This window comes from Aotus nancymaae, unplaced genomic scaffold (genome assembly GCF_030222135.1).
Source record: "Aotus nancymaae isolate 86718 unplaced genomic scaffold, 86718_ANA_hifiasm-v0.15.2.pri h1tg000015l_1, whole genome shotgun sequence".
NCBI classification, from domain to species: domain Eukaryota; kingdom Metazoa; phylum Chordata; class Mammalia; order Primates; family Aotidae; genus Aotus; species Aotus nancymaae.
The window spans coordinates 11,213,124-11,237,377 of record NW_026988427.1 but is presented as its reverse complement, the minus strand read 5'-3'; the positions used below and the strand labels follow the sequence as shown (position 1 = coordinate 11,237,377).

The window sequence follows — 24,254 nt, the reverse complement described above, 5'->3', positions numbered from 1 at the left end:
GCCAAGATCATAACACTGCACTCCAGCCTGGGCAACAGAGTGAGGCTTCACCTCAAAAAAAAAAAAAGGAAAAGAAAAAGAAACTGAAAAGAATGCAGCCATTTGTCTCTCACCTACCTGTAACTTGGAAAACCCCTCCCTGCTTGAGTTGTCCCGTCTTTCTGGACGAACCATTGTGCACCTTACATAAATTGATTGCTGTCTCATGTATCCCTAAAATGTATAAAACCAAGCTGTGCCCTGACCGCCTTGGACACATGTTGTCAGAACCTCCTGAGGCTGTGTCACAGCTACACATCTCAAACTTGGCAAAATGAACTTTCTAAATTAATGGAGACCTGTCTCAGATATTTGGGGTTCACGATGCATATACCCAAAGCCCTGCAATTCCACTTCTGCAAATACCACCCCCTAAAAAAATTTCTCATTTTATGGACACCTGGATTCAATGAGCGTTGTTTGTGGAAACAATTCACAATGACCACTGACAGAATGATGAATAAATAAATTGTTATAAAGTTGCACAATGTATACTAAAGAACAATCAGAGTTAAGAATTTCAGTGACGTATTTCAAAATAGTTGAATCTTACAAAAACAATGATGAGCAAAAGAGCAAGCTGGAGAAAAGTAGATATTTTACGGGTACATACTTGGAAATTTTATTTTTTAAGAAGCAATGGAATAAGAAAAATCCAGGAGGATGGTTACCACTGGTGGTGGTGGGAAACGGAGACGGTAATAAGTCATAATGAAAACAGTAATAAGATGACAATGTCTAGTAGATACACAGTGTTTGCTATTTACCACTGTTCCAAGTGCTTTTGAGGCAGGATTTTTGCTCCATAGCTTAGCTAAGTCCGGGTTTTTGTCTCACAAGCAGGAAGAATTAAGCACACAGACACTTGAAGACTAGTCAGGCAGGGAGTTTGATTGAGTGCTGTAACAGCTTTTAGCAGGGAGGGAACACGGAGGTGGTCCCCCTACCTGAAGGCAGGAGTGTCCCCAGATGGCTGAGTCCAGGGCTTTTTATGGGCTCAGAATAGGGAGCGTGTACTGCTTGGTTTGTGAGAATGCATAAAAGGTTAAAGCAAAGGTACCATTCAAAGGTGGGCATGACAGTGTGGAACACCAGTTAGGAACGTGTAGGTATACGTCAAACAGGTGAAGGATGGGGATCAATCACAGGAATGCGTGTCAAATGGGAAGGGGGGTTCTCAGTCCGGTCTGAGGATTTACCCAGCCCCTCTGCCTTCTGCCTCTGTCATTTTTAGGTTTTCTACCTCAGTGAATCCTCACAACAAGCCTCTAAGCAGTTACTTGTGCTTTTTCCATCAGCAAAAAAGAAACCGATTTATAGTTCTCAAGCACTGCATCACGTTTCCTAATTTAAAAATAATAAACCACAGAGTAAACATGATCAATATTCAATACCTGTAAGCAGAAAAAAGGCAGTATAATTGTTGCTGTTTTTTAATTTGGAAATAGGGAAGTAAATTCCAGAAGAAATGAGTAAGCTTGAAAGAGGTGTCTTCTAGCTGTGGTATCCTCTTTGGGGAGGAGGGGCACAGGGCCTACTGTTTGGTAATGGAACTTTCCCTACCAATTGGCATATATACTATGTGCATGCATTTCATTGATACAGATAATTTACAGAGAAGTATAGGTAGAATAAAATGTCAGACAGAGCTGGTCTCTGGATGGGCAAATTCTTTCTCTGTGCTTTCCTCAACTGAATAAATGACACAGAAGATATTGTTATGGATGAATTACAAAGGCATTTAAATATTAGAATGTCATGAAAGTGCATGAAAAATTAAGACTAGTACAATATTTGTAACAAAAACATACAAATATTGAAAGAAAATGCTAAGTCCTTGTTATAGAATAAAGAAAAAAGGTAACATTATGGCTCTCATACAAATAGAAAAAGGACAAATGACAAGATTTTTATCTAAGTAATGAGGGAATCAGTAAGATTTTTAAAATCAGTTCAAAGGAAAGCTCAAAGAACCACACATATATAAGCTGAAATGAATTTACAAATAGATGCACAACGTTTCTGTTCATAGGGCAACAAGCGTTTATACAGCACCTTAACCAAAGAACACATTTGTAGAGAAGTGGCAATTGCATTCCACCAGACACAATCAGTCTGCATATCTATAAACAAGAACAGTTTGCATTATTAGAAGTTTTCAGCAACTTCCAGGATTGTAAAATAGTTTAAAGACAAAAGGTTGAGGTAATCCCCGAGGGCATTCCAGGCTGGACATCCAGTACATTTTTTGGTTCATATTAAAGTTTTTCTCATTTTTTTAACCTATAGCCTCAAGACATAATTGGGAAAAGAAAGAATTAATAATTAAAAGAAAATAGATGAAAATAAGCATATGAGATAATGTTTTATAAATCAAAGAAATGCTAATTATAGTATAAAATATTCATACACACATAATGCTTATTTGTTTAAAATTACAGTGACTCCTCACATTGTGCCAGACCTCATTTTTATTTTTATTTTATTTATTTATTTTTTTGAGATGCAGGCTTGCTCTGTCACCCAAACTGGAGTGCAGTGGCGTGATCTCAGCTCACTGCAACCTTGGCCTCCTGGGTTCAAGTGATTCCCCTGCCTCAGCCTCCTGAGTCACCATGCTCTGCTAATTTTTCATATTTTAGTAGAGACGGGGTTTCACCATGTTGGCCAGGCTGGTCTTGGTCTCCTGACCTCGTGATCCACCTGCCTTGGCCTCACAAAGTGCTGGAATTACTTTTATTAAAAACGATGGCATGAGCCACCATGCCCAGCCATCATTTTTAATAAAAATTGAATTTTAGAATAGTTTCCAATTTATAGAAAAGTTACAAAAAGAGTACAGTCACCTTATAACCCACACTCACATTATGAACATCTTACATTCATCCAGTGCATTTCACACTGAAGGGAAGGAGAACTTTTTCCCTCTGCCCTCCTGGGTTCTCCAGCTGGGGTCCAGCAAATTAGACAGACAAAAGACAAATTTGGCCAGGCCCAGTGGCTCACACCTATAATCCCAACACTTTGGGAGGTCGAGGCCGGCAGATCACCTGAGGTCAGGTGTTTTGAGACCAGCCTGACTAACCTGATGAAACCCCGTCTCTACTAAGAAGCAAAAAGTAGCAAAACATTGTGGTGCATGCCTGTAGTCCCAGCTACTCGGGAGGCTGAGGCAGGAGAATCACCTGAACCCAGGAGGCGGTGGTTGCAGTGAACCAAGATTGCATCACCACACTCCAGCCTGGATGACAGTGCGAGACTCTGTCTCAAAAAAATGAAAAATTGTAGTGTTAGTGTAGGATTTTGTAAACAAGTTGTTTTGTATTTCCAGTGTGGTGACAGATTTTATTGGGAATAGATGTTGCATTTTCAAGTGCCTTTTCTGAAGACTCTGTCAAAACAGTAAGATGGGACAGTTGTAGGGCTCACCTCGTGTATCTCTGGAACTAATGTCCTTTATTGCCTGATGTCTCATGTTACATGCTGTCTCTTGGTGGTGTTGGCAGTGTTTGTTTAAGGTGGGAGAGTAATTCCAGTCTCTTTTATTCTATCTTGGACACCAATAGTAAACAGACTTTTATGGCATTTGATACATTTTAATCCAATGTAGCTATTATTCTTTTTGGTGATCAATTCTTCCGTCTTTGTTCAACAGAGCCCCTTCAGCTCGGTTCCTGTGCCCTTTTGACATGACCCTTATGATAGCTTTCCTGCTTTCAGCCACCGTACCTAACTTGGGCCTTCCCTACTTGGATTTATCATAAACCTTTTGTGTTAAGTGCTAATCTAGAGACCATCATTTGGTAGCTAATTACTATTGGATTGTCATTCCTTCCAGGCTTGGCAGTGAATAGGAACAGGGACTTTTTTTTTTTTTTTTTTAGAAATAACCAAAAATCGATTGTTGATATTTTCAATTCAAATATTAAACAAAATACTTTTCACTTAACTTTGAATAAATTTTCTTTGTGTTTCTTCTTGCTTACTCTGAAAATCTTGGCTATTGACATTAATGTAATTGTTTATTTTCTTTATCCTGTAATATGTATATACATTTGAATTTATCAATATAATATTTTTGGCCAGGCGAGGTGGGTCACACCTGTAATCCAGCACTTTGGTAGGCTGAGGTGGGCGGATCATGAGGTCAGGAGATTGAGACCAGCCTGGCCAACATGGTGAAACCCCATTTCTACTAAAAATACAAAAATTAGCCAGGTGTGGTGGCATGTGCGTATAATCCCAGCTACTCGGAAGGCTGAGGCAGGAGAATTTCTTTAACTCAGGAGGCGGAGGTTGCAATGAGCCAAGATTGAGCCACTGCACTCCAGCCTGGGTGACAGAGTGAGATTCTGTCTCAAAAAAAAATAACATTTTTATTATTAAAAAATTTGAAAAATAATAATCTTTTAGTAAGGATATCAAATGTAGTTTAGATTACTCTAGGGCTGGTTACAAAGTCATATCAGGTTTCTATTTGCTCAGTGCCTTCTTATGAATATTTAACATACATATTTAAACGTAGAAATGACATACATGTAAAGTTAGTTGGTATCTATGTCTATTCCCCTGAGTGAGATAAGAACCTTAGCGTGCTATCATATTTTCTATTTCTTCACTGGCACTCTCTTTTGTAATCATCTGGGATTTTCATCGTGGTATTAAATTACCTTCACAATATGCCTTAAGAATTATTTTGACTCAGATACGTTTTACTTGTTAATTTACTTATTTACTACCTACAGTTTCCTGTAATCATCCATGCAAGTTTTACTATCTTGGATTCCTTCCTTCCCTCCATCCCTCCTTCCTTCCTTCCTTCCTTCCTTCCCTCCCTTCCTTCCTTCCTTCCTCCCTCTCTCCCTTCCTCCCTTCCTCCCTTTCTCTCTTTTGACAGGGTCTCACTCTGTTGCCCAGGCTGGAGTGCAGTGGTGAGATTTCGACTCACTGGTCTCACTCTGTGAGTGCAGTGGTGGACTTTCAGCTCTCTGTTATTTCCACCTCCCTGGCTCAAGTGATTCTCCCACCTCAGCACCCCACCCCCATTCCCAGTAGCTGGGACCACAGGCATGCACCACCATGCCTGGCTAATTTTTTTTTGGCAGGGGGAGAGATGGGGTTTCACTATGTTGCCCAGGCTGGTCTTGAATTCCTGAGCTCAAGCCATCCACCCACCTTGGCCTCTCAAAGTGTTGGGACTACAGGTGTGAGCCACTGTGCCCAGCTGGATTCTTCTTCTTTCTTTCTTTTTATTTTAAAATGAATTACATTAATGAATTCTATCAGAGATATTCTATGGATTTGAATCGATGTAAATACATTGATCTTCCAAATGCCTTTTCTTCACACACATTCCAATGTAAGATTGGAAGGTTACAGTATTCACGGTATCAATAGTATTCTATTTAAATTCCAAATTATTTTGTTTGAAATCTGAGGACATTGCTCCACACCATCTTCTAGAATCCATGTTGCTGAGAAGTCTGATGTCAGCTGCACCTTTGGTTCGCCTAGAGTAGTGGACATTCTTGCTTCTCCCCTTTCTCAATTTCCTCTCCCCTTCCTAATTCTCAACAGAACCTTGATTTTGTTTACATATCTGCATCACATCCAGCTCCTGAGGATCAGGGTGGAGAAAAGGAAGAAACCTGTTTTTCTTCTTTGTTTGATTTTTTGAGATGGAGTCTAGCTCTGTCCCCAGGCTGGAGTGCAGTGAGGCAATCTCGGTTCACTGTAACCTCAGCCTCCTGGGTTCAAGCAATTCACCAGCTTTAACATCCCGAGTAGCTGGGATTACAGGTGCCTGCCACACACCCAGCTAATTTTCATATTTTTAGTAGAGGTGGGGTTTCGCCATGTTGGCCAGGCTGGTCTCAAACTCCTGACCTCGGGTGATCCGCCTGCCTGGCCAAAACCTGGTTTTTGATGACATCACAGAACCACTGATTCTTCTGTAGCTGGAGTTGGCTCCAGTGATTCCTTGCTATGCCTTATTCATTTCAGCCAATTGGAGCAGTTTCATCTTCTATTACTTGTAGCAAATAACATATGGCAACCTTTTATTCCATCTTTTCTGGTCATTTTTAGGGGTTTCTGTTTATCTTCAGCGTTCTGATATTTCATCAAGCGTATATTTTTTATGGGCCATCCCTACCCTCGCTCACTCATTATGTTAAACACCTTACATTTTATTTAATCTGAAGACTCAGGCCTTCCTCAGCTTGAATGTGTTTTCTGCTATATCTCTATAGGTAATCTATTTGTTATCATTTCCCCCCTCCTCATTTTCTCTGCTTTCTTCTTCTGAATCTTTTTATTAGATTTTGGATCTCAGAGCACCTATCTCCTGCATGTCTTCCAGACGTTTTCTCAATTTCTGGTATTCTGATGGTATTTTTCTAGAATTGTATGAAATTTACTCCTTTGAAAATTACATACGTATATGTTTGGGGTTACTTTAAGGAATATTAAGAGGAAAAGGGAGGTTCGCCATCTTACTTTTATTTTGTAAATCTCAATGCTATGTTGTTTTGCCAATAATCATCTATAACTGTTATATCTTTTTTCATTTAAAATAATATTTAAACATAGAAATAACATATGGTCCAGAATTGGAATTGCCAGACCATGTGTTAATTCTATATTTAATTTTTTTGAGGAACTTCCATACCATTTTCCAGCACAGCCGTACCATTTTACATTCCCACCACTAATGCACAAGGATTGTTTTCTGGTTTTCCTTTTTCCCCAAATTTTATAATAGCCATCCTAATGAGTGTGAAATCGCAGTGGAGGTTTGATCTGCATTTCCCTAGTGATTAGTGATGTGCATTATTATCTTTTATCAATATAAACATCCCATTTTATTCAATTTAATTATTTTTACTTTGAAATTATCTTTGTATTATTGTAACATCGTATTCCAAGATTACTTTTTCATATTATCTTCCTGACATCTCTTAGTTCACCTCTGTATTTTCTTCTTTTTTTTTAAAGAAGAAAGGGAAAAAAGAAAGAAAGAAAAGAAAAGAAGAAAGAAAGAAAGAGAGAAAGAAAGAAAAAGAATGAAAGAGAGAAAGAAAAAGGAAGAAAAAGACAGAGAGAGAACGGGAGTATTGCTCTATTGCCCAGGCTGGAATGCAGTCTAAAAATGGGTATTAAAAACCTCTTTTATGCCAATAATTGTGCTTAACAATGGAGACAGGAAGGAATAAGGGAGGAGAATAACAAACAAGCAGCCAACCAATATTTCATTTAAACCTGTGAAATGCTATGCAATTGCTGAGGAGTGATTTACTTCCAATTATGTGGTCACTTTTAGAGTAGGTGTGATGTGATACTGAGAAGAACGTATGTTTTGCGGATTTGGGGTGGAGAGTTCTGTAAATGTTTATTAAGTTTACTTGTTCCAGGTCTGAGTTCAAGTCCTGGATATCCTCATTAATTTGCTGTCTCGTTGATCTGTCTAATATTGACAATGTGGTGTTAAAGTCTCCCACTATTATTATGTGGGAGTCTAAGCCTCTTTGTAAGTCATTAAGAACTTGCCTTATGTATCTGGGTGCTCCTGTATTGGGTGCATACATAATTAGGATCGTTAGCTCTTCTTGTTGCATTGATCCTTTTACCATTATGTAATAGCCTTCTTTGTCTCTTTTAACCTTTGTTGCTTTAAAGTCTATTTTATCAGAGATGAGAATTGCAACTCCTGCTTTTTTTTTTTTTTTTTCCTCTCCATTTGGTTGGTAAATCTTCCTCCATCCCTTTGTTTTGAGTCTTTGTGTATCCTTGCATGTGAGATGGGTCTGGATGCAGCACACTGATGGGTCTTGGCTTTTTATCCAATTTGCCTGTCTGTGTCTTTTGATTGGGGCATTTAGTCCATTTAAATTTAGGATTAATATTGATATATGTGAGTTTAATACTACCATTTAATGCTAGCTGGCTGTTTTGCCCATTAGTTGATGTAGATTCTTCATTATGTTGATGCTCTTTACCTTTTGGTATGTTTTTAGAATGGCTGATACTGGTTGTTCCTTTCTATGTGTAGTGCTTCTTTCAGAAGCTCTTGTAAAGCAGGCCTGGTGGTGATGAAATCTCTGAGTACTTGCTTGTTCACAAAAAATTTTATTTTTTCTTCACTTATGAAGCTTAGTTTGGCTGGATATGAAATTCTGGGTTGAAAGTTCTTTTCTTTAAGGATGTTGAATATTGGCCTCCACTCTCTTCTGGCTTGTAGGGTTTCTGCTGAGAGATCCGCTGTGAGTCTGATAGGCTTCCCTTTGTGGGTAACCTGTCCTTTCTCTCTGGCTGCCCTTAGCATTTTCTCCTTCATTTCAACCCTAGTGAATCTGATGATTATGTGCCTTGGGGTTGGTCTTCTTGAGGAATATCTTTGTGGTGTTCTCTGTATTACCTGGAGTTGAATATTGTCCTGCCTTACTAGGTTGGGAAAGTTTTCCTCAATAATATCCTGGAGAGTATTTTCCAACTTGGATTCATTCTCTTCGTCACATTCAGGTACACCTATCAAACGTAGATTAGGTCTTTTCACATAGTCCCATATTTCTTGGATACTTTGCTCTTTTCTTTTTATCCTTTTTTCTCTAATCTTGTCTTCTCCTTTTATTTCATTGAGTTGGTCTTCGACCTCTGATATCCTTTCTTCTGCTTGGTCAATTCGACTGTTAAAACTTGTGCATACTTCACGAAGTTCTCGTGTTGTGTTTTTCAGCTCCATTAATTCACTTATATTCCTCTCTAAATTGTCTATTCTCATTAGCATTTCATCAAACCTTTTTTCAAGGTTCTTAGTTTCTTTACATTGGGTTAGAACATGTCTTTTTAGCTCACAGAAGTGTCTTATTATCCACCTCTGAAGCCTGATTCTGTCAATTCATCACACTCATTCTCCATCAGGCCTTGTTCCCTTGCTGATGAGGAGCTGCGATCCCCTGAAGGAGGAGAGGCATTCTGATTTCGGGTGTTTTTAGCCTTTTTGCGCTGGGTTCTTCCCATATTTGTGGATTTATCCACCTGTCGCCTTTGTAATTGCTGACTTTCAGATTGGGTCTCTGAGTGGACGTCCAGCTTGTTGGTGATGAAGTTTTTTCTGTTTCTTGGTTTTCCTTTGGTGGACGCCCCTCCCCCACAGAGCTGGACCTTCCCGGGTTCAGCTGTGCTTGCTGTGAAACTCTCAATCCTCAGCGTTTCCAATTGCTGTTTTTTTGTGGGGGTGAGACCAGCTGAGCCTGATCACCTGGCTTCCTGTCTCAGAGTCTTTTTTTTTTTTTTTTTTTTAGTTGACGGGTTGATTCTCTCCCAGGTGTTCCAGTCACCTTCTGAAAAGGCGCCGGAATCTGTGTAATTTCCCTTGCGGCGACCCACTGCGCCGGCTGAAACAGCGGCATTGAGATTCGTGGTGCTTTTTTGCCCAGGAATCTCCTGGCCTGGCTCCCTGTTTCAGTCCCCCTTTCAATCAGCTGAATGGGCGACTCTGCCTTCCTGGAGCTCCAAATGCCAACCAAAAGGGCACCCAGTCCCGTATACTCCGAACTGAGAACCGCTGCGCCAGGGCACTGGTAAAACAGCCACGCTGGCCAAAAGAGTCGCGCTGGCGACCCGTGGGGCTCCTCTGCTGGGAATCTCCTGGTCCTGGGCAACAAAAATTCATCTGGAAAGGTGGCGTCCACTCACTCTCTGTGCTTTCACTGGGAGCTGCAATCCTGGGTTGCTGCTAATCGGCCATCTTGGATCTCTCTCATCCACCTCTGCATTTTCGATCTTAAGTACCCTTTGTGTTTAGGTTTGTCTCTGTAAACCCTAATGTTTGATATTTTAAAAAGCAACACTTACTGAGCACATCGTATTTGGTGTGTACAGTGCCAGTCACTGAAGATGCAGTTGCTGGGAGACGGGGTTTATTTTACGATTTAAAGAAGTCACTTCAAAAGAAATGAGTATCATAATGAGGGAAATACTGTGTTTATGCTTTTGTTTTACTCTATCTGAGTGCCAGTAAATATGTAAAGATCACAAAACTTAGACATAATTCCTTTTTAATTAAAATTGCAGTAGGGACTGTAATAGTTCTCTCACCACCTGCGAATAATCAGCAGCAACTAGTCTTCCACATTTAAAAATTCACACTCACTTTTCTGTCTCACTATTGTTGTCATTGTAATTACAAATACAGTGAGTGCCTTAGCGGAGGGAAAGTAGTTGGAGCCCAAGCTGAGGGACTCGGCTTCAGCCTTCTCCAACTCCAGTCCGACCGCGTTCTCCCGTGTCGGGGCTGTGGTTTCCTCTTGGACACCGTAGCGGGTGGTGCCGCAGCGACGTCTGGGAAATGAAGTCCGGAGAGACAGGCACTGGCGGTTCAGCCGGGGAAGACCTTCAGCTCTCCGATGCGCAGGCGCAGTTGAGTCCGGCTGCCGGCGGCTGGCGGCGGCGACGGGCAACGTCTCCGAGCTAGGTGTTCCGCTCGCCTCCTGTGCGGTGTGCAGCTGCGCGGCCCCGCCGCGGTGGGCCCGGGTGTAGGCTGCAGGTGAGGGCGGGCCCGTGGCATGCGGCTGCAGCGGCGCGTGTCCGCCAAACCTGGGCTCCGGGCGTCTCAGCCGCGGCGGCCTCGGCAGGTGAACCTGGCCCCGGAGGGGGCGTCGCCTGGGAAGGGCCCCGCGGAGGCCGGGAGAGCGCGCCGCCACCGCCGGGCGCCTGGGCTGCAGCCTGGGCCGAACTCCGGGGGAAACGGCCCCAGAAAAGAAGCTGGAGAAAGCAGCCTCGATTCAGGGTCCGGAGCCCTAGGGGCGGTTTTCCGCTCTTAGCGTTTGTGGGTTTAACCTTACCTCCGCTCCGTTTCCCGGAGTTTAAACTTTCCGTTTACTCGTTTTTGGCAGTCTTGCTCGTTTGGCAGTGTTTTCCTACACGGTCAGTCCTAGAGTGGTTTAACTATTTCCTTTTTTATTTACTATAACCTTGTCCACTTGCTAAGTTACTTCCCATTTCTCTAAATTTTAAATCCATTTGTAGCCAGTTATGCTATTCTCGAGCCCTTGTTTTTTGGGGGTGGGGAGAATGAGTAACGCTTCCGTTAAGCAGTTTTGATAACTGTTTTTGATAAAGAAAATAAAAAGAGGAAGAAAAGAGGACTAATTTTTGATTGGCTGTTCCTGAAAAGGGCGTCAGTTCTTCAACTGCTGTTTTTCGTATTGAACAACATCCAGCAGCAGGTGTGTGGAATATTGTGTCATTTCCTGTTAACTTCAGCATCTGGATGAGCCTTGCCTGATTGTGCCCTTGACCCTGTTAGTGCATGGCAGGTGGTCTTCATTCCCTTTGCTCAATTCGTCTTTATCATAAAGCATGGTGGAAAGGTAGTAGGCCCAGTGACTGTGTGCCTGCTGCCCACACTGGTTTGTGGCCGGGCTCAGGGCCCCTCTTCCCTGGGCAGTGCCAGGCTTCTCTGCAGTTACTCAGCTTGTGGCTTCTGACCTGGTCTGGCCTAATGAGGGTGGGCCTGCAGGTGGGATGAAAAGACCTCACAGATTGTTTCTCCATTCCAGGTGCCTTCTCCAAGAGGGGCAGCAGGGAGGGAGAAATGGCAAGGAGGTTGCTGCCAGCCCAGGTACAGGTGAGTGAAGGCTTCTTTTTGCTTGAAGTGCCTTCAGGGTATAGAGGTGATCAACTTGTTCATCTGTTGTTGAGCTTCTCTACCCAGTGAAGCTCAGGGAAGGACTGGAGGCCTTGGTAGCTGAGGAACTCTGGAAGGAAGAGGTTTCCCTTGCTTCAGAGCCAGTCTCATACATTTTTTTTTTTTTTCTGAGACAGGGTCTCACTTTATCACCCAGGCAGGAATGCATTGGCATGAACATGGCTCACTGCAGCCTCAGCCTCCCTGGTAGCTGGGACTACAGGTGCACACGACCATGCTCAGCTAATTTTTGTACTTTTTGTAGAGACAGGGTTTCCCCTATGTTGCCCAGACTGCTCTCAAACTTCTGAGTTCTAGCAGTCTGCCTTCCTTGGCCTCCCAAAGTGCTGGGATTACAGGCGTGAGCCACTGTGCCTGCCTAGTCTCATATCTTTTTTTTTTTTTTGAGATGGAGTCTTGCTGTGTCGCCCAGGCTGGAGTGCAGTGGTGCGATCTCGGCTCACTGCAACCTCTACCTCCCAGGTTCAAGCGATTCTCCTGCCTTAGCCTCCCAAGTAGGTGGGACAACAGGCATGCGCCACTATGCCTGTCAAATTTTTAGATTTTTAGTAGAGACTGGGTTTCACTATGTTGGCCAGGCTGATCTTGAACTCCTGATCTCAGGCAATCCGCCCACCTCAGACTCCCAAAGTGTTGGTACTACAGGCATGAGCCACGGCACCCAGCCCCCAGTCTTACGCTTTTTGACAAAGAATTTAATGGAGCTCCAGCCCCATGCCATCGCCACTCCCAGAGCTTTGTGAAAGATCCAGGTATGTTTTTGCCCTGTGGAGGACAAAGACATGGAGGAGTCAAATAATTCCTTTCTAACACTGGGAATTTGAAAAAGAGAGGCCTTGTATTCCCAGCATTTGGGGAGGTCAAGGCCGGGGGATCACTTGAGGTCGGGAGTTAGAGATCAGCCTGACCAACATGGTAAAACCTCATCTCTACTAAGAATACAAAAATTAGCCGAGCATGGTGATGCATGCCTGTAATCCCAACTACTTTGGAGGCTGAGGCAGGAGAATCACTTGAACCCAGCAGGTGAAGGTTGCATTGAGTGGAGATCACACCACTGCACTCCAGCCTGGGTGGCTCACTGAGACTCCATCTCAGAAAAAAAAAAAAAAAAGCCAGGTGTGGTGGACATGGTGGTGTGCACCTGTAATCTCAGTTACTCAGGAGGCTGAGGCAGGAGAATCTCTTGAACCCAGCAGGTGGAGGTTGCATTGTGTGGAGATCACGCCACTGCACTCCAGCCTGGCTGGCTCACTGAGACTCCATCTCAAAAAAAAAAAAAAAGCCAGGTGCGGTGGGCATGGTGGTGCGCACCTGTAATCTCAGTTACTCAGGAGGCTGAGGCAGGAGAATCTCTTGAACCCAGGAGGCAGAGGTTGCAGTGAGCCAAGATTGCCCTCAAGGAACTGAGGACTAATAAAAATATGGAAGTACACAGTCAGTCCAAGGAGCATTGAGGGTGGTCCCATAAGATTGTAATAGGGCTGAACATTTTTATCCCTTATGATGTCATAACTGTTGTAGCACAGTTATTTTTTAAGATAAATTTTGTGTAGCCTAAGTGTACGGTGTTCATAAAATCTATGGGAGTGTACAGAAATGTCCTAGGCCTTCACTCACCACTGACTCACTCACCCAGAGTAAATTCCAGTCCTGCAGGCTCCATTCATGGCAAGTTACCTATACAGATTGTCAACCTAAAATAATCAAAAGGCTCAGGATCCAGTTAAGAGTTTATTTAAGCGCAAAGTGTGAAGGCAGCTGTCAGGGAACACACACACAGACACCAAAGAATAGTGATTAGTGCTGGTGTGGGGAAAGGGATAATTTATATAGACAAACACGGAGGTGCTAGCATACAGGTGCTACCACACAGAGGCTAGCATACAGATGTAGGGGTTCATTGCCTGCTATTGATTACACTCTCAGACTTAACATTGTACAGAGGTAACAATCACCAGGGTCTCTATTACGAACATCATTTATTTTTGAGGAAAGCACAGGGAGTTGGGTTAATGTGTAATGTCTCAACACAAAGGTCAGGAAGCAATTGTCATGAACCAAAGGCAAACAACCATATTATGTAACTCAGTTTCCAGGCTTAACTTTTTTCCCTTGGTGTCATAAATTGGGAAGGTTCTGAAATGTTATTTTATTTTTACAAGATGTATCATTTTTATACTGTATTTTTACCTTTTCTGTGTTTAGATACACACATAGCATTGTGTTACAATTGCCTATAGTATTCAGTACTGTAACATGCAGCACAGGTTTTTAGGCTGGGAGCAATAGGCCATAGTATCTAGGAGCCTGTAAGTTACACCATGTGATGTTTATACCACAATGAAATTGCCTAACACCACATTTCTTAGAATGTATCTCTGTTGTTATGTGCCGCATGGCTGTGTTGGATGATAAGGGTCCAGGTGATTTTCTAGAAAGATCAGAGAAAGAAACTTCCTTACCAGCAGTTGTAGTTTCAGAATCTCACTAATAGTGTGTGATATTGGATTCACATGGTGGCACCAGGCTTGTATCGCTGGTGAATGGAAGGCTTCTAGAGGAAATCATAGCTTAGGCCATGGTTTGGGGGCAGATTTGGGGAAGAGAGCCATCCCTGAGATGAGAAGCCTCCTGGACCACAGTGGTTTCTTCCATTTTGTGCCTTTTTGTGGCACCTACTTGGTATCATTGATGGATTGTTGGGGAAATACGATTAAGAACATAATCTTCCAATCCCGAAAACCTCTCCACAAATGTAGAAAAGAAAGAAATTTTATTATTGAAGAATCATTAAACCCAATTGTGATACACATCACAGGCAATTCACTAAAGAGATTGTAAAGACAGAAAACTTTTATATCTAAGTGAATACAGCCCAATGCATTGGGTAGGTTTTGCAGTTTGGAGTCAGTGACAAGTTAGGTTCATCCCTTCCCAGGAAACTGGGAGATTGGCTGTTTTCTTTGTTAAGAGGTAAACTTTGGTATATTAAAATGTTAGAGTTTATTTGGGCAGACATTGGGCAGCTCTAAACCAGAAGAGGTTCTGGGCTCTGACCAAAGGAGGAAAGGGGAAAGCTTTTATAGGGTGAATGAGGAGGCAGAGCAAAGAAACTATTTGGTGAAAATTTGAGCAGTTTTTGATTTGGACTGTGTCTCTTGCACAGTTCCTATACTGTAACTCATGCTCAGTGAGTGTGCTTCTGATTGGCTGAGCTTTAGTTTCATGTGTTAGGAATCCAGGGTGTTAGAGCCACCTCAGCCTAATGGCATCTGTTCTTTGAACATCTTCCTTGATGATGAAATTCAAAGAGATGGCTACCAGTTTCTTGAGGAAATTTTTCTGAGTTGTGAGACTGGCAAGTGACTAGCCATTAAAATGATTTACATACATTTCAAAAGGAAAAAGAAAGAAATTGTGAAAGGAAAAGAGGATGATGGGGAATATCTTTTCCCTTATTTCCAATAGGGAGAATCCAGCCTCTGATTTTTATTTTGCCTTTGCCCTTACAAGTCAGGGAATGTGCCTGGCTTTTCAATCCCTTTCGTGGTTTTATGGGGACAACCCTTGGAGATGGTAAAGAGAAAGAAGCTGCGGCCTAACACTTAGACCCCTAGAAATGAGTCTGAGGGAAGTAAGCTTTGTATGCCTTTCTGATGATGTACAGGATAGGCAATTCAGCGTTTTTAGAGTATTAACAAAGTAGAAACAACCTAAACATCCACTACTAGGTGAGTTAAAGACACTTGATCATCCATACAGTGAAATACTGGGCAGCACATAAACAGTGATGACTGGAAACAATTATTTGTATAATGTAGTTTTATTTTTATTTAAATATAGAACCATATTTGCATGGAAATCATCTGAAGAGACATAGCAAAAAGTTAACTTTTTCTGGTGGTAGAAAGTGAGATGAACACTTCTTGTTTTTTTGCTTATTGATCTTTTATAATTTTCTAATAAGCTTTTTTAAGAATATGATTTTTTTTTTGTTTTATTTTTTAAGGGACAGGATCTTACTGTGTTGCCCAGGCTGGAGTGCAGTGGTGTGATCACATGTCACTGCAGCCTCGACCTCCTGGGCTCAGGCAAGCTTTCTGCCTCAGCCTTCTGAATAACTGGGACTACAGGCACATGCCACCACACCAAACTAATTAAAAAAATTTTATTTTGTGCAGAGTTGGGGTCTCCCTATGTTGCCCAGGCTGGTCTTGAACTCCTAGGCTCAAGTAATCGTTCTGCCTTGGCCTTCCAAAGTGCTGGGATTATAGGTACGAGCAACTGTGTCCAGCCAAGATGACTCTCAATATGGAAAGAAGGGGAGGTGGCCCTAGTTCAGAGCAGTGACACACCATCCACTGAAGGAGGAGCGGTAGAAGAACAGGAGCTTCTGGGTGGGGAGGGAGACTCCTGACCATAGCCTCCTCTGGCTTGAAAGGTTATGTGGCCCACCACCTGGGACCTCTCCTGGCACAGCCATGCCTGGGACATTCTCATAGCCTTCCCTACTGTGAATGTCAGTGTCCTCTTTCCCAGGACTCAGAGATGGCCTAACTCAGAGAGGCAGAACTAGGACTCAGTGACTGCCCTTCCAGGCAAGCCAGGTGGTGTTCCCCCTATACCTCCCTACGTGAATGTGCTGCTGGTGCCTCCTTCCAAAACTTGACTCTCAGGTGTCACCTGTAAATGAGAGTTTGGTCTAGGTGATTGGACATTTCCAACTCTAAAGTTCAGTGTTTTCTTGCTCTGATTTTGTTTCATGATTTTCAGGGGCTTATCTTGTTTGGCCTCTGTGTTCAGGCTTCCTGAGGGGACAGTGTTTCACTCACCATACGTAAATGATAAACGTGTGCTTGGTAACTGAAAAGTTGTCCAGAAATACTTGAAATACTTAGAACCCTAAGTTGTGACAGGGTTGCTTCTCAGTTGTCCCATTGTGGGGATGGTCCTGGGTGAGCAGGAATGGGTTTGCCTTCCAGGAGTCTGTGACATTCAGGGATGTGGCCGTGTTCTTCAGCCCAGACGAGTGGTTGCACCTGGACTCTGCCCAGAGAGCCTTGTACCGGGAGGTGATGCTGGAGAACTACAGCAGCCTGGTCTCACTGGGTAAGGAGCTTTCCTCTTTGATGCAGACTCTGCCACAAGAGCACCTTAGCACTCTCCAGGGGGAGCATTTGGAGAGCTTGGCCAAGTCGGCCCACAGGCAGGCTCCAAGCGTGGCCATTGCCATTCCCTTTTTTGTACTGAGTGACCTTGGCTTGGTAGAGCCGATGAAGGGCATTTTTTCCTCTGCTTTTCCTGTCTTCTGCCCACTGAGCTCTGTTCCCTGAGCCCCAGAAGATGTTCCTGCTGAGAGGAGTGCACAACTAGAGGCCTAATTTTCTTTCTGAGACCACCTCCTGATCGTCCTCTAGGAGCCCAATTTTAAGCCCCTCTCAGAACAAATCTCCTCCTTCCTGGTACTGCCCCTCTGCCCTGGGCACTCTCGGGCTGGACCTGCATGCCATGGTGGCCACTCATGTCTCTTTCTTGTTCATGAACAGGGATTCTCCTTTCCAAGCCAAAGGTCATCTCCCACTTAGAGCAAGGGGAAGACCCCTGGATGGTGGAGAGTGGAGTTCCCCAAGGCACACATCTGGGTGAGTGACAGAGTAATTGGGAGATGGGCATAACATTTTCTGACTGCCAGGGCACAATGAGGAGGCTGTGCTTAAGGGTCTCCCTGATGTGCCAGGCCAGTTGGGAATGCTGGGAAGGCAGATCCTTTCTCTACTTTTTTGATTACTTGATCCATCAGGTTCAGAGGAGGGTTGAAGTCTCCCAACATGGGTTGCACTGTTTTCAAATGTCTTGTAATTGCAGAAAATGTAATACAGTATATCATGTGTAAAAGTGTATCATTCTTTTATTTTCCTTTTTCTTTGCTTTTACCGGATTGATTCTTTTCCTAAATTATTTTCCTTAGTGACTTGAACGTACACTACATTTTTTAAACCGATATATGTGTATGTATTTACATACATGAAAGAGGGAAAGATGTAACAAACGGTAACAGTTACAGAATTTACGTGGGCTTCCACATACTCATCATGCCATTCTTCTCTTTTCTGTGACAATATAGAAAATAACGTGTCCCAGATCCTGGCTCCTAAGGCATGTCACTGAGTCCCTCTTAACCCCTTAGATGACCACATCATAAGCTTCGCTATTCATTCTCCCGTGAATTCTGTGTGTGCTTCTGGCAGTGGAGGAGGCCTCTCTCGGGCTTTACCACTTGCCTAGTGTTTATTTCTCACTTGGACAGGGCGTGGCTTTCTGGCTCAGTTCACTTCTGCATTTCCGTTCATCAGCTCTGTCTTCATATTGTTCCCTTTGGTTTCACTAGAATGTTTTCTGGAGTAATGTTTTTCAGAAAGGCTCATATGTGCAGTATCTGTAAATGTCTAAAATCAGTCGTTTTTTTCTCTCTGAGATTTGTGTTTTGGATCTAGAATTCTGGCATCCATTTTTTTTTTTTTTTCATGTTAGTGTTGTCCAAACTGCTCCGCTCTCTGGGCATGGAGTGCTGCTGACAGATAATCCCACTGGTCCGATTTTATTTCCTGTATCGGTAACTTGTTTTTTTTCTGTCTTCTCTTTGGAATCTTATAGGAGATCTTCTTTGTCTTTGGAATTCAGACTGTTCATTAGGTTGTATTAAAGAGTATTGTTTTTCTTTGTTATTTGGCACTTTACTGGGCCCTTTGCTTTGAAGATTCAGTCCTTTCTTTCATTTCAGGGATCTTTTGTTTCTGCCACACTCCACCAACAATGCAAGATAATTGACTGCAAGAGTAATGATATAACAAAATAGAAATTCAGTCAGAAATTTGGAAAATAAATACATGTGTAGTAAGGACCACAATGGTAGTTATTTATAAATGAGTTTCAAATTTCACTCTGAGCTTTCGGGTTGGCAAATAAATCCTTGTTACCAAATTGTCAGTGTTGTTTTACAAGCATTTAAAAAAATTAATTATTTTAAATTTGTACAAATTCTACATGCTGTTGTGAAAACAGAAGAGCAAGAAGAAGTCACCTGGAATTTTATCAACTATGATCAATTATTGTTTATTATCCATTCAAACTGTGAGAATATTTGTTTGAATGTGTCTGTGTGTGAGAAACAGACATAGAGAGAGACACAGAAAGATTGATTATAGTTTGTTCTCAAGCCTGATTTTAATTGTGAATGTCCTTCAATTATTCAGCCCTCAGTGAATAGAGACCTACCTCATTGAAAGGACTGTATTGTATATTAAGCCAATTAAACAATCTTCCTTTTGGAAATTTTAGTTTCCAGTTTTTTCCTGTTATTAATATTGCTGAGATGGTTATGGGACCACAAAGGCGTAATATAAAGAGACAAAGGTGCCAAGAGTAAATCATCACAGTACAAACCCGTGAGTATTGTGATTGAAAAGGCAAGGCCTGTGGGTTAAAAATCCACAAGGGAGTTTTCGAAATACTATTCAACTTCATTAAATTAAAGTCAGTGAAATTCAAACAAAGGCACGAGTTACCATTTTTCCCTTATTAAATTACCAAGGATTAAGAAATATATATCCGATGTTTTGCCCCTGCTGTGGGTGATAAGCAGTATTATCAGTGGGACTGCAACTGGTACAGTCTTTCTGAAAATGGTCTGGCTTTATTCAAATCAATTCTGGCTGGGTGTGGTGGCTTACACCGGTAATCCCAGCACTCTGGGAAGCCGAGGCAGGTGGATCTCAAGATTGGGAGTTCAAGACCAGCCTGGCCAAGATGGTGAAACCTTGTCTCTACTAAAAATACAAAAATTTAGCCAGGTGTGGTGGTGGGCACCTGTGGTCTTAGCTACTTGGGAGGCTGAGGCAGAGAACTGCTTGGACCCAGGAGGTGGAGGTTGCAGTGAGCCCAGATTGTGCCACTGCACTCCAGCCTAGGCAACAGAGTGAGACTCTATCTCAAAAAAAAAAAAAAAAAAAATCAATTCCAAGTCTAGAAATTTATCTTAAAATAATTTCTGCACAGATCACTGTGCAGAGTTACAACGATGTTGTAAAAGAATGTTTATTATAACATGAGGCATCACTGCCAGAAGAGGAGGAGGCTAAATGACACTCAAAAAGTGCCATTAAAATGATGATGTTGGCCAGACAGCGGTGGCTCGCCTGTGTAATACCAGCGCTTTGGGAGGCTGAGATGGGTGGATCACCTGAGGTCAGGAGTTGAAGACCAGCCTGGCCAATGTGGTAAAATCCCATAGCTACTAAAAATACAAAAATTAGCTGGGCATGGTGGTGGGTGCCTGTAATCCCAGTTACTCAGGAGGCTGAGGCAGGAGAATTGCTTGAACCCAGGAGATGGAGGTTGCAGTGAGCTGAGATCGTGCCACTGCATTCCAGCCGGGTGACAGTGTGAGACTCTGTCTCAAAAAAAAAAAAAAAAAAATTACATTTATTGACATGGAGAGAAGCTCATGATTTTTAAGTGAAATGAGGGTAAAGGAAGCTTAATTTCAACCCATTTTTATTTTTTAATTAAAAGTGATTTTTTATATGCAGAAAATTCTGGTGAGCTACATCCCACATATAATAGTGATTACAATTGCATGATGTATTTATGCGTAAGCTGTATGTTCATTTTTATAGTTTTCTGTTTTTCTTATAATGATTATATATTTCTTTTGTAGTTAAGCAAATAAAAGCTCTTTTGTAAAATACATTCATTTATTTTGAATCAGTGATTCCATTTCTTATACTGTATCTTAACTAACCAAAAAGGTGGACAAAAAATTATTCGCAAGAATCTTCTTTTACTCCTCAATATCACGATAATGGCATTGGTGTCCATTGAGCTGCCCCAGACCAAAAACCAGGAGTCATCCTTGAGTCCTCTTTTTCATTGCCTCTGTGCTCTATTCGTAGGTGAAGATAACCTGCCAGTGCTACTTGCAGAACATGCCAAATGTGCCCACCTCTTTCCATGTCTTATCACCACATGACAGTGCCAGCCACCACCATCTTCATCCAGGAAGAGTACTGTTCTGCCGCTGCCCTTGTTCTCTTTCTCCCTGGCCCCATTACAGTTTTTCACACAGCAACGAGAGTGATCTTTTTTAAACAAAACCATGTTGTGTCATGTCCTTTCTAGCCCTCAGTAATGCTGATGAAATCCCAGTATCTTCCTATATCCCAGAAAACTCCATGATACAGCCTGGTCCACCTCTTTTCCTAATCAGTGACTTTCCCCTTGTTCACTCTGCTTTAGCCACCATGGACTGCTGTGTGTCCTGGAACACAGGAGGCTTATTCCTGCCTAGGACCTTTGTGTTACTATTCGTTCTGACTGGAGTCACCTTTATACCCACATTCACATTTTTGCCTGGCCAGTCCTTGTTATTTAGATCTCACCTATAATTTCATTTTCTCATCACCTGGTTTAAAATAGCAGCCTATTCACTCTTATTACACAGCACTTTGTTCTTTTTTTCTTACTGTTTTAATCACTCCTTTGTACTTCTGTTGATTTGTTACTTGGTCATTGTCTGTACCACACTGCTAGAATGTAAGCCTTGAGAGTCTGCCCTTGTCTGGCTTGTGCCCTGTCATTCCCAGACTCTTGACCTTTGTGTAGCACACAGTAGGCACTCAGTAAATATTGCTTAAGTGGATGCCATTATTTACAGCCCTCTGAGGAGGCCTAGAGTAGCGCTGCTTGAGACCCTGTGTTTTGCAGAGCTCTTCTCTTTCATTTATTTTTAGCCTCTCTGCAGTTCCCTTGGGATTTACCTGAGTGCACTGGTGGCTGCCCTGGGAGATGAAGCTGAGTAGTGACACAGGCCGTCTCAGAAAGGCCTCATACCCTAGTGAGCTGTGCTTTGTTAATAGATCAAATCTGGCTCCTCCTGTTGTCCCCCCAAGTTCCTCAGCCCACCTACATGTAGGTTTCTTGAGACCCTTCCCACCCACACATCTGTCAATTTGCTTCCTTCCTTCCTCTTCTTTTTCCTTTCCTTTCCTAAGATTTCAAGGCTCTATTTTTTAACTATCTTTGTATGTTTTTATGTCACTTTTTTTATTAGTGCAAGAGACACTTACATGTTTTCTCTATTTTAGGATGGGAGAGCTTGTTTGGAACCATAGTTTCTGATGAAGAAAATCAGGAAGTCATGAAAAAACTTATACTTGATGGCCCATTTGACTTCAAATTGGAGAAAACCTACATACATGAAGATAAGTTAGAGAAGCAACAAGGCAAAAAGAACAAACTTTTCAGGAAAGTGTTAGTTAACATCAGAAAAGTCTACATGAAGGAGAGGAGCTTTAAAGGTCTTGAACTTGGGAAAAACCTTGGTCTAAAATCATCACTTATTAGAAAACCCAGAATAGTTTCCAGAGGAAGGAAACCCCGTTCACAGCAGTATTCAGTTCTCTTTAAACAACTGGGAGTCAACACAGTGCGTAAATGTTATAAATGTAATATCTGTGGGAAAATCTTCCTCCACAGTTCCTCCCTGAGTAAACACCAGAGAATCCATACTGGAGAGAAGCTCTATAAATGTAAGGAATGTAGGAAAGCCTTCAGCCAAAGCTCATCCCTAACTCAGCACTTGAGGGTTCATACGGGAGAGAAACCATATATATGTAGTGAATGTGGAAAAGCCTTCAGTTTCACCACATCTCTTATTGGACACCAGAGAATGCATACTGGAGAGAGACCTTATAAATGCAAGGAATGCGGAAAAACATTTAAAGGTAGTTCCTCTCTTAATAATCACCAGCGAATTCACACAGGAGAGAAGCCCTATAAGTGTAATGAATGTGGGAGGGCCTTCAGTCAGTGCTCATCTCTCATTCAGCACCACAGAATTCACACTGGGGAGAAGCCATACGAATGTACTCAGTGTGGGAAAGCCTTCACTTCAATATCACGGCTAAGTAGGCACCATCGAATTCATACTGGAGAGAAACCCTTTCATTGTAATGAGTGTGGAAAAGTATTCAGTTATCATTCAGCTCTTATTATACATCAGAGAATTCACACTGGTGAGAAACCATATGCATGCAAAGAATGTGGAAAAGCCTTTAGCCAAAGCTCAGCTCTCATACAACATCAAAGAATTCACACTGGAGAAAAACCCTACAAATGTAATGAATGTGGGAAAGCCTTCTCCTGGATTTCACGGCTTAATATACATCACAGGATTCACACTGGAGAGAAACCATATAATTGTAAGGAATGTGGAAAAGCTTTCAGTTCCCACTCAGGCGTTAATACTCATCGAAAAATTCATACTGGAGAAAAACCTTATAAATGTAATGACTGTGAGAAAGCCTTCAACCAAAGCTCAGCTTTAATTCAGCACCAGAGAATTCATACTGGAGAGAAACCATATAACTGTAAAGTGTGTGGGAAAGCCTTCAGACAGAGTTCTTCCCTTATGACACACATGAGAATTCATACAGGGGAAAAACCTTATAAATGTAAAGAATGTGGGAAGGCTTTTAGTCAGAGCTCATCTCTTACTAATCATCAGAGGACGCATAATTGAGAAAAACTGTATAAATAAAATGCATATGGGAACTGAAGCTTATTCCATACTGAATATCAAAGAATTCATTCTGGGGAAAAAGTGATGAAGAGGAGTTAATCATGGGTTAAACTTCAGAGTTAGACCTCATCAAACATTGGAGACTTCATGATGCAGGGTTAACCTTAAGAATACTAGGAAAGCTTCTGTAAAATGTTTATTCATATGTTCTTAAGTTATGAAATTGAGAATTTTTAAGATTGCAGGGTTAGTATTTGATTTTCTAGTGCTGTATGATAACAGCTACCAGCTTCGTGAGCATCTCTGGGAAGCCTGCTGTTTATGTAAAAGTACAGCCATAAAATGCAGACTTCAGATAAATCTAGGATTCTATTTTTTGAAACTGTTATGCAAGCCAGTGGTACTAGAAAGAATGTTTTAGAAAAGAAATATGAACAGGTGACCTGTAGCTACCTCACTGTCACTAACATGTTTTTTAATAGTCTTAAAGCAGATTCTGTACTTCATGGTAAGACTTCGAATTGTTTCTCTGCTTTCTAAGCCATTCACCTGAGAAGAAAATCACTCCATAAACTATGCAGACATACTGTCCTTTGAGTTTTCTTCTTGACTGCTTGTTCTGAGTCAGATACAAAGTCATTTGAAGTCAGAGCATATGGTATTTCACTTGTTTTTCCTCATAAAAAGTGATTGCCTTTGCTGTATTAAATTGGTAAGTAAAAGTCATTCAGATAACTACTGCTGTTGCAATTTACTGAAAAATGTCAGAAATTATCTCACAATGTAGCCAATATGGGAGCACAACTTGTCTCCCAGGCTGTGCCTGCTTCTGTGAGTTCTCTGGTTACCACCCACCAGAAGGCCCGGGAACATGTGGAACTCAGGTCATCATCCCTGGACATAAAATGAACCAGATGACTTTCA

The 24,254-nt window shown here is 42.0% G+C and overlaps 1 protein-coding gene and 1 pseudogene across 3 annotated transcripts; one reads left to right on the top strand and one right to left on the bottom strand.

Annotated features, from left to right (window-relative positions):
- Positions 1 to 11,402, bottom strand: part of LOC105716767 (F-box/WD repeat-containing protein 2-like) — a 25,223-nt pseudogene extending 13,821 nt beyond the window's left edge.
- Positions 10,799 to 24,254, top strand: ZNF879 (zinc finger protein 879). 3 transcript variants are annotated; one of them, XM_012451514.2, is made up of 5 exons: positions 10,799 to 10,965; positions 11,601 to 11,668; positions 16,735 to 16,861; positions 17,299 to 17,394; positions 21,895 to 24,254. In XM_012451514.2, the coding sequence occupies exons 2-5, from the start codon at positions 11,636 to 11,638 to the stop codon at positions 23,328 to 23,330; spliced, it is 1,692 nt and encodes a 563-aa protein (XP_012306937.2). In that variant the 5' UTR covers positions 10,799 to 10,965; positions 11,601 to 11,635; the 3' UTR covers positions 23,331 to 24,254. The 3 variants fall into 3 exon arrangements, with proteins under 3 accessions (XP_012306937.2, XP_012306936.2, XP_012306939.2); XM_012451513.3 differs by lacking the exon at positions 10,799 to 10,965 and adding an exon at positions 10,980 to 11,267; XM_012451516.3 differs by lacking the exons at positions 10,799 to 10,965; positions 11,601 to 11,668; positions 16,735 to 16,861 and having other exon boundaries at positions 17,310 to 17,394; positions 18,534 to 24,254.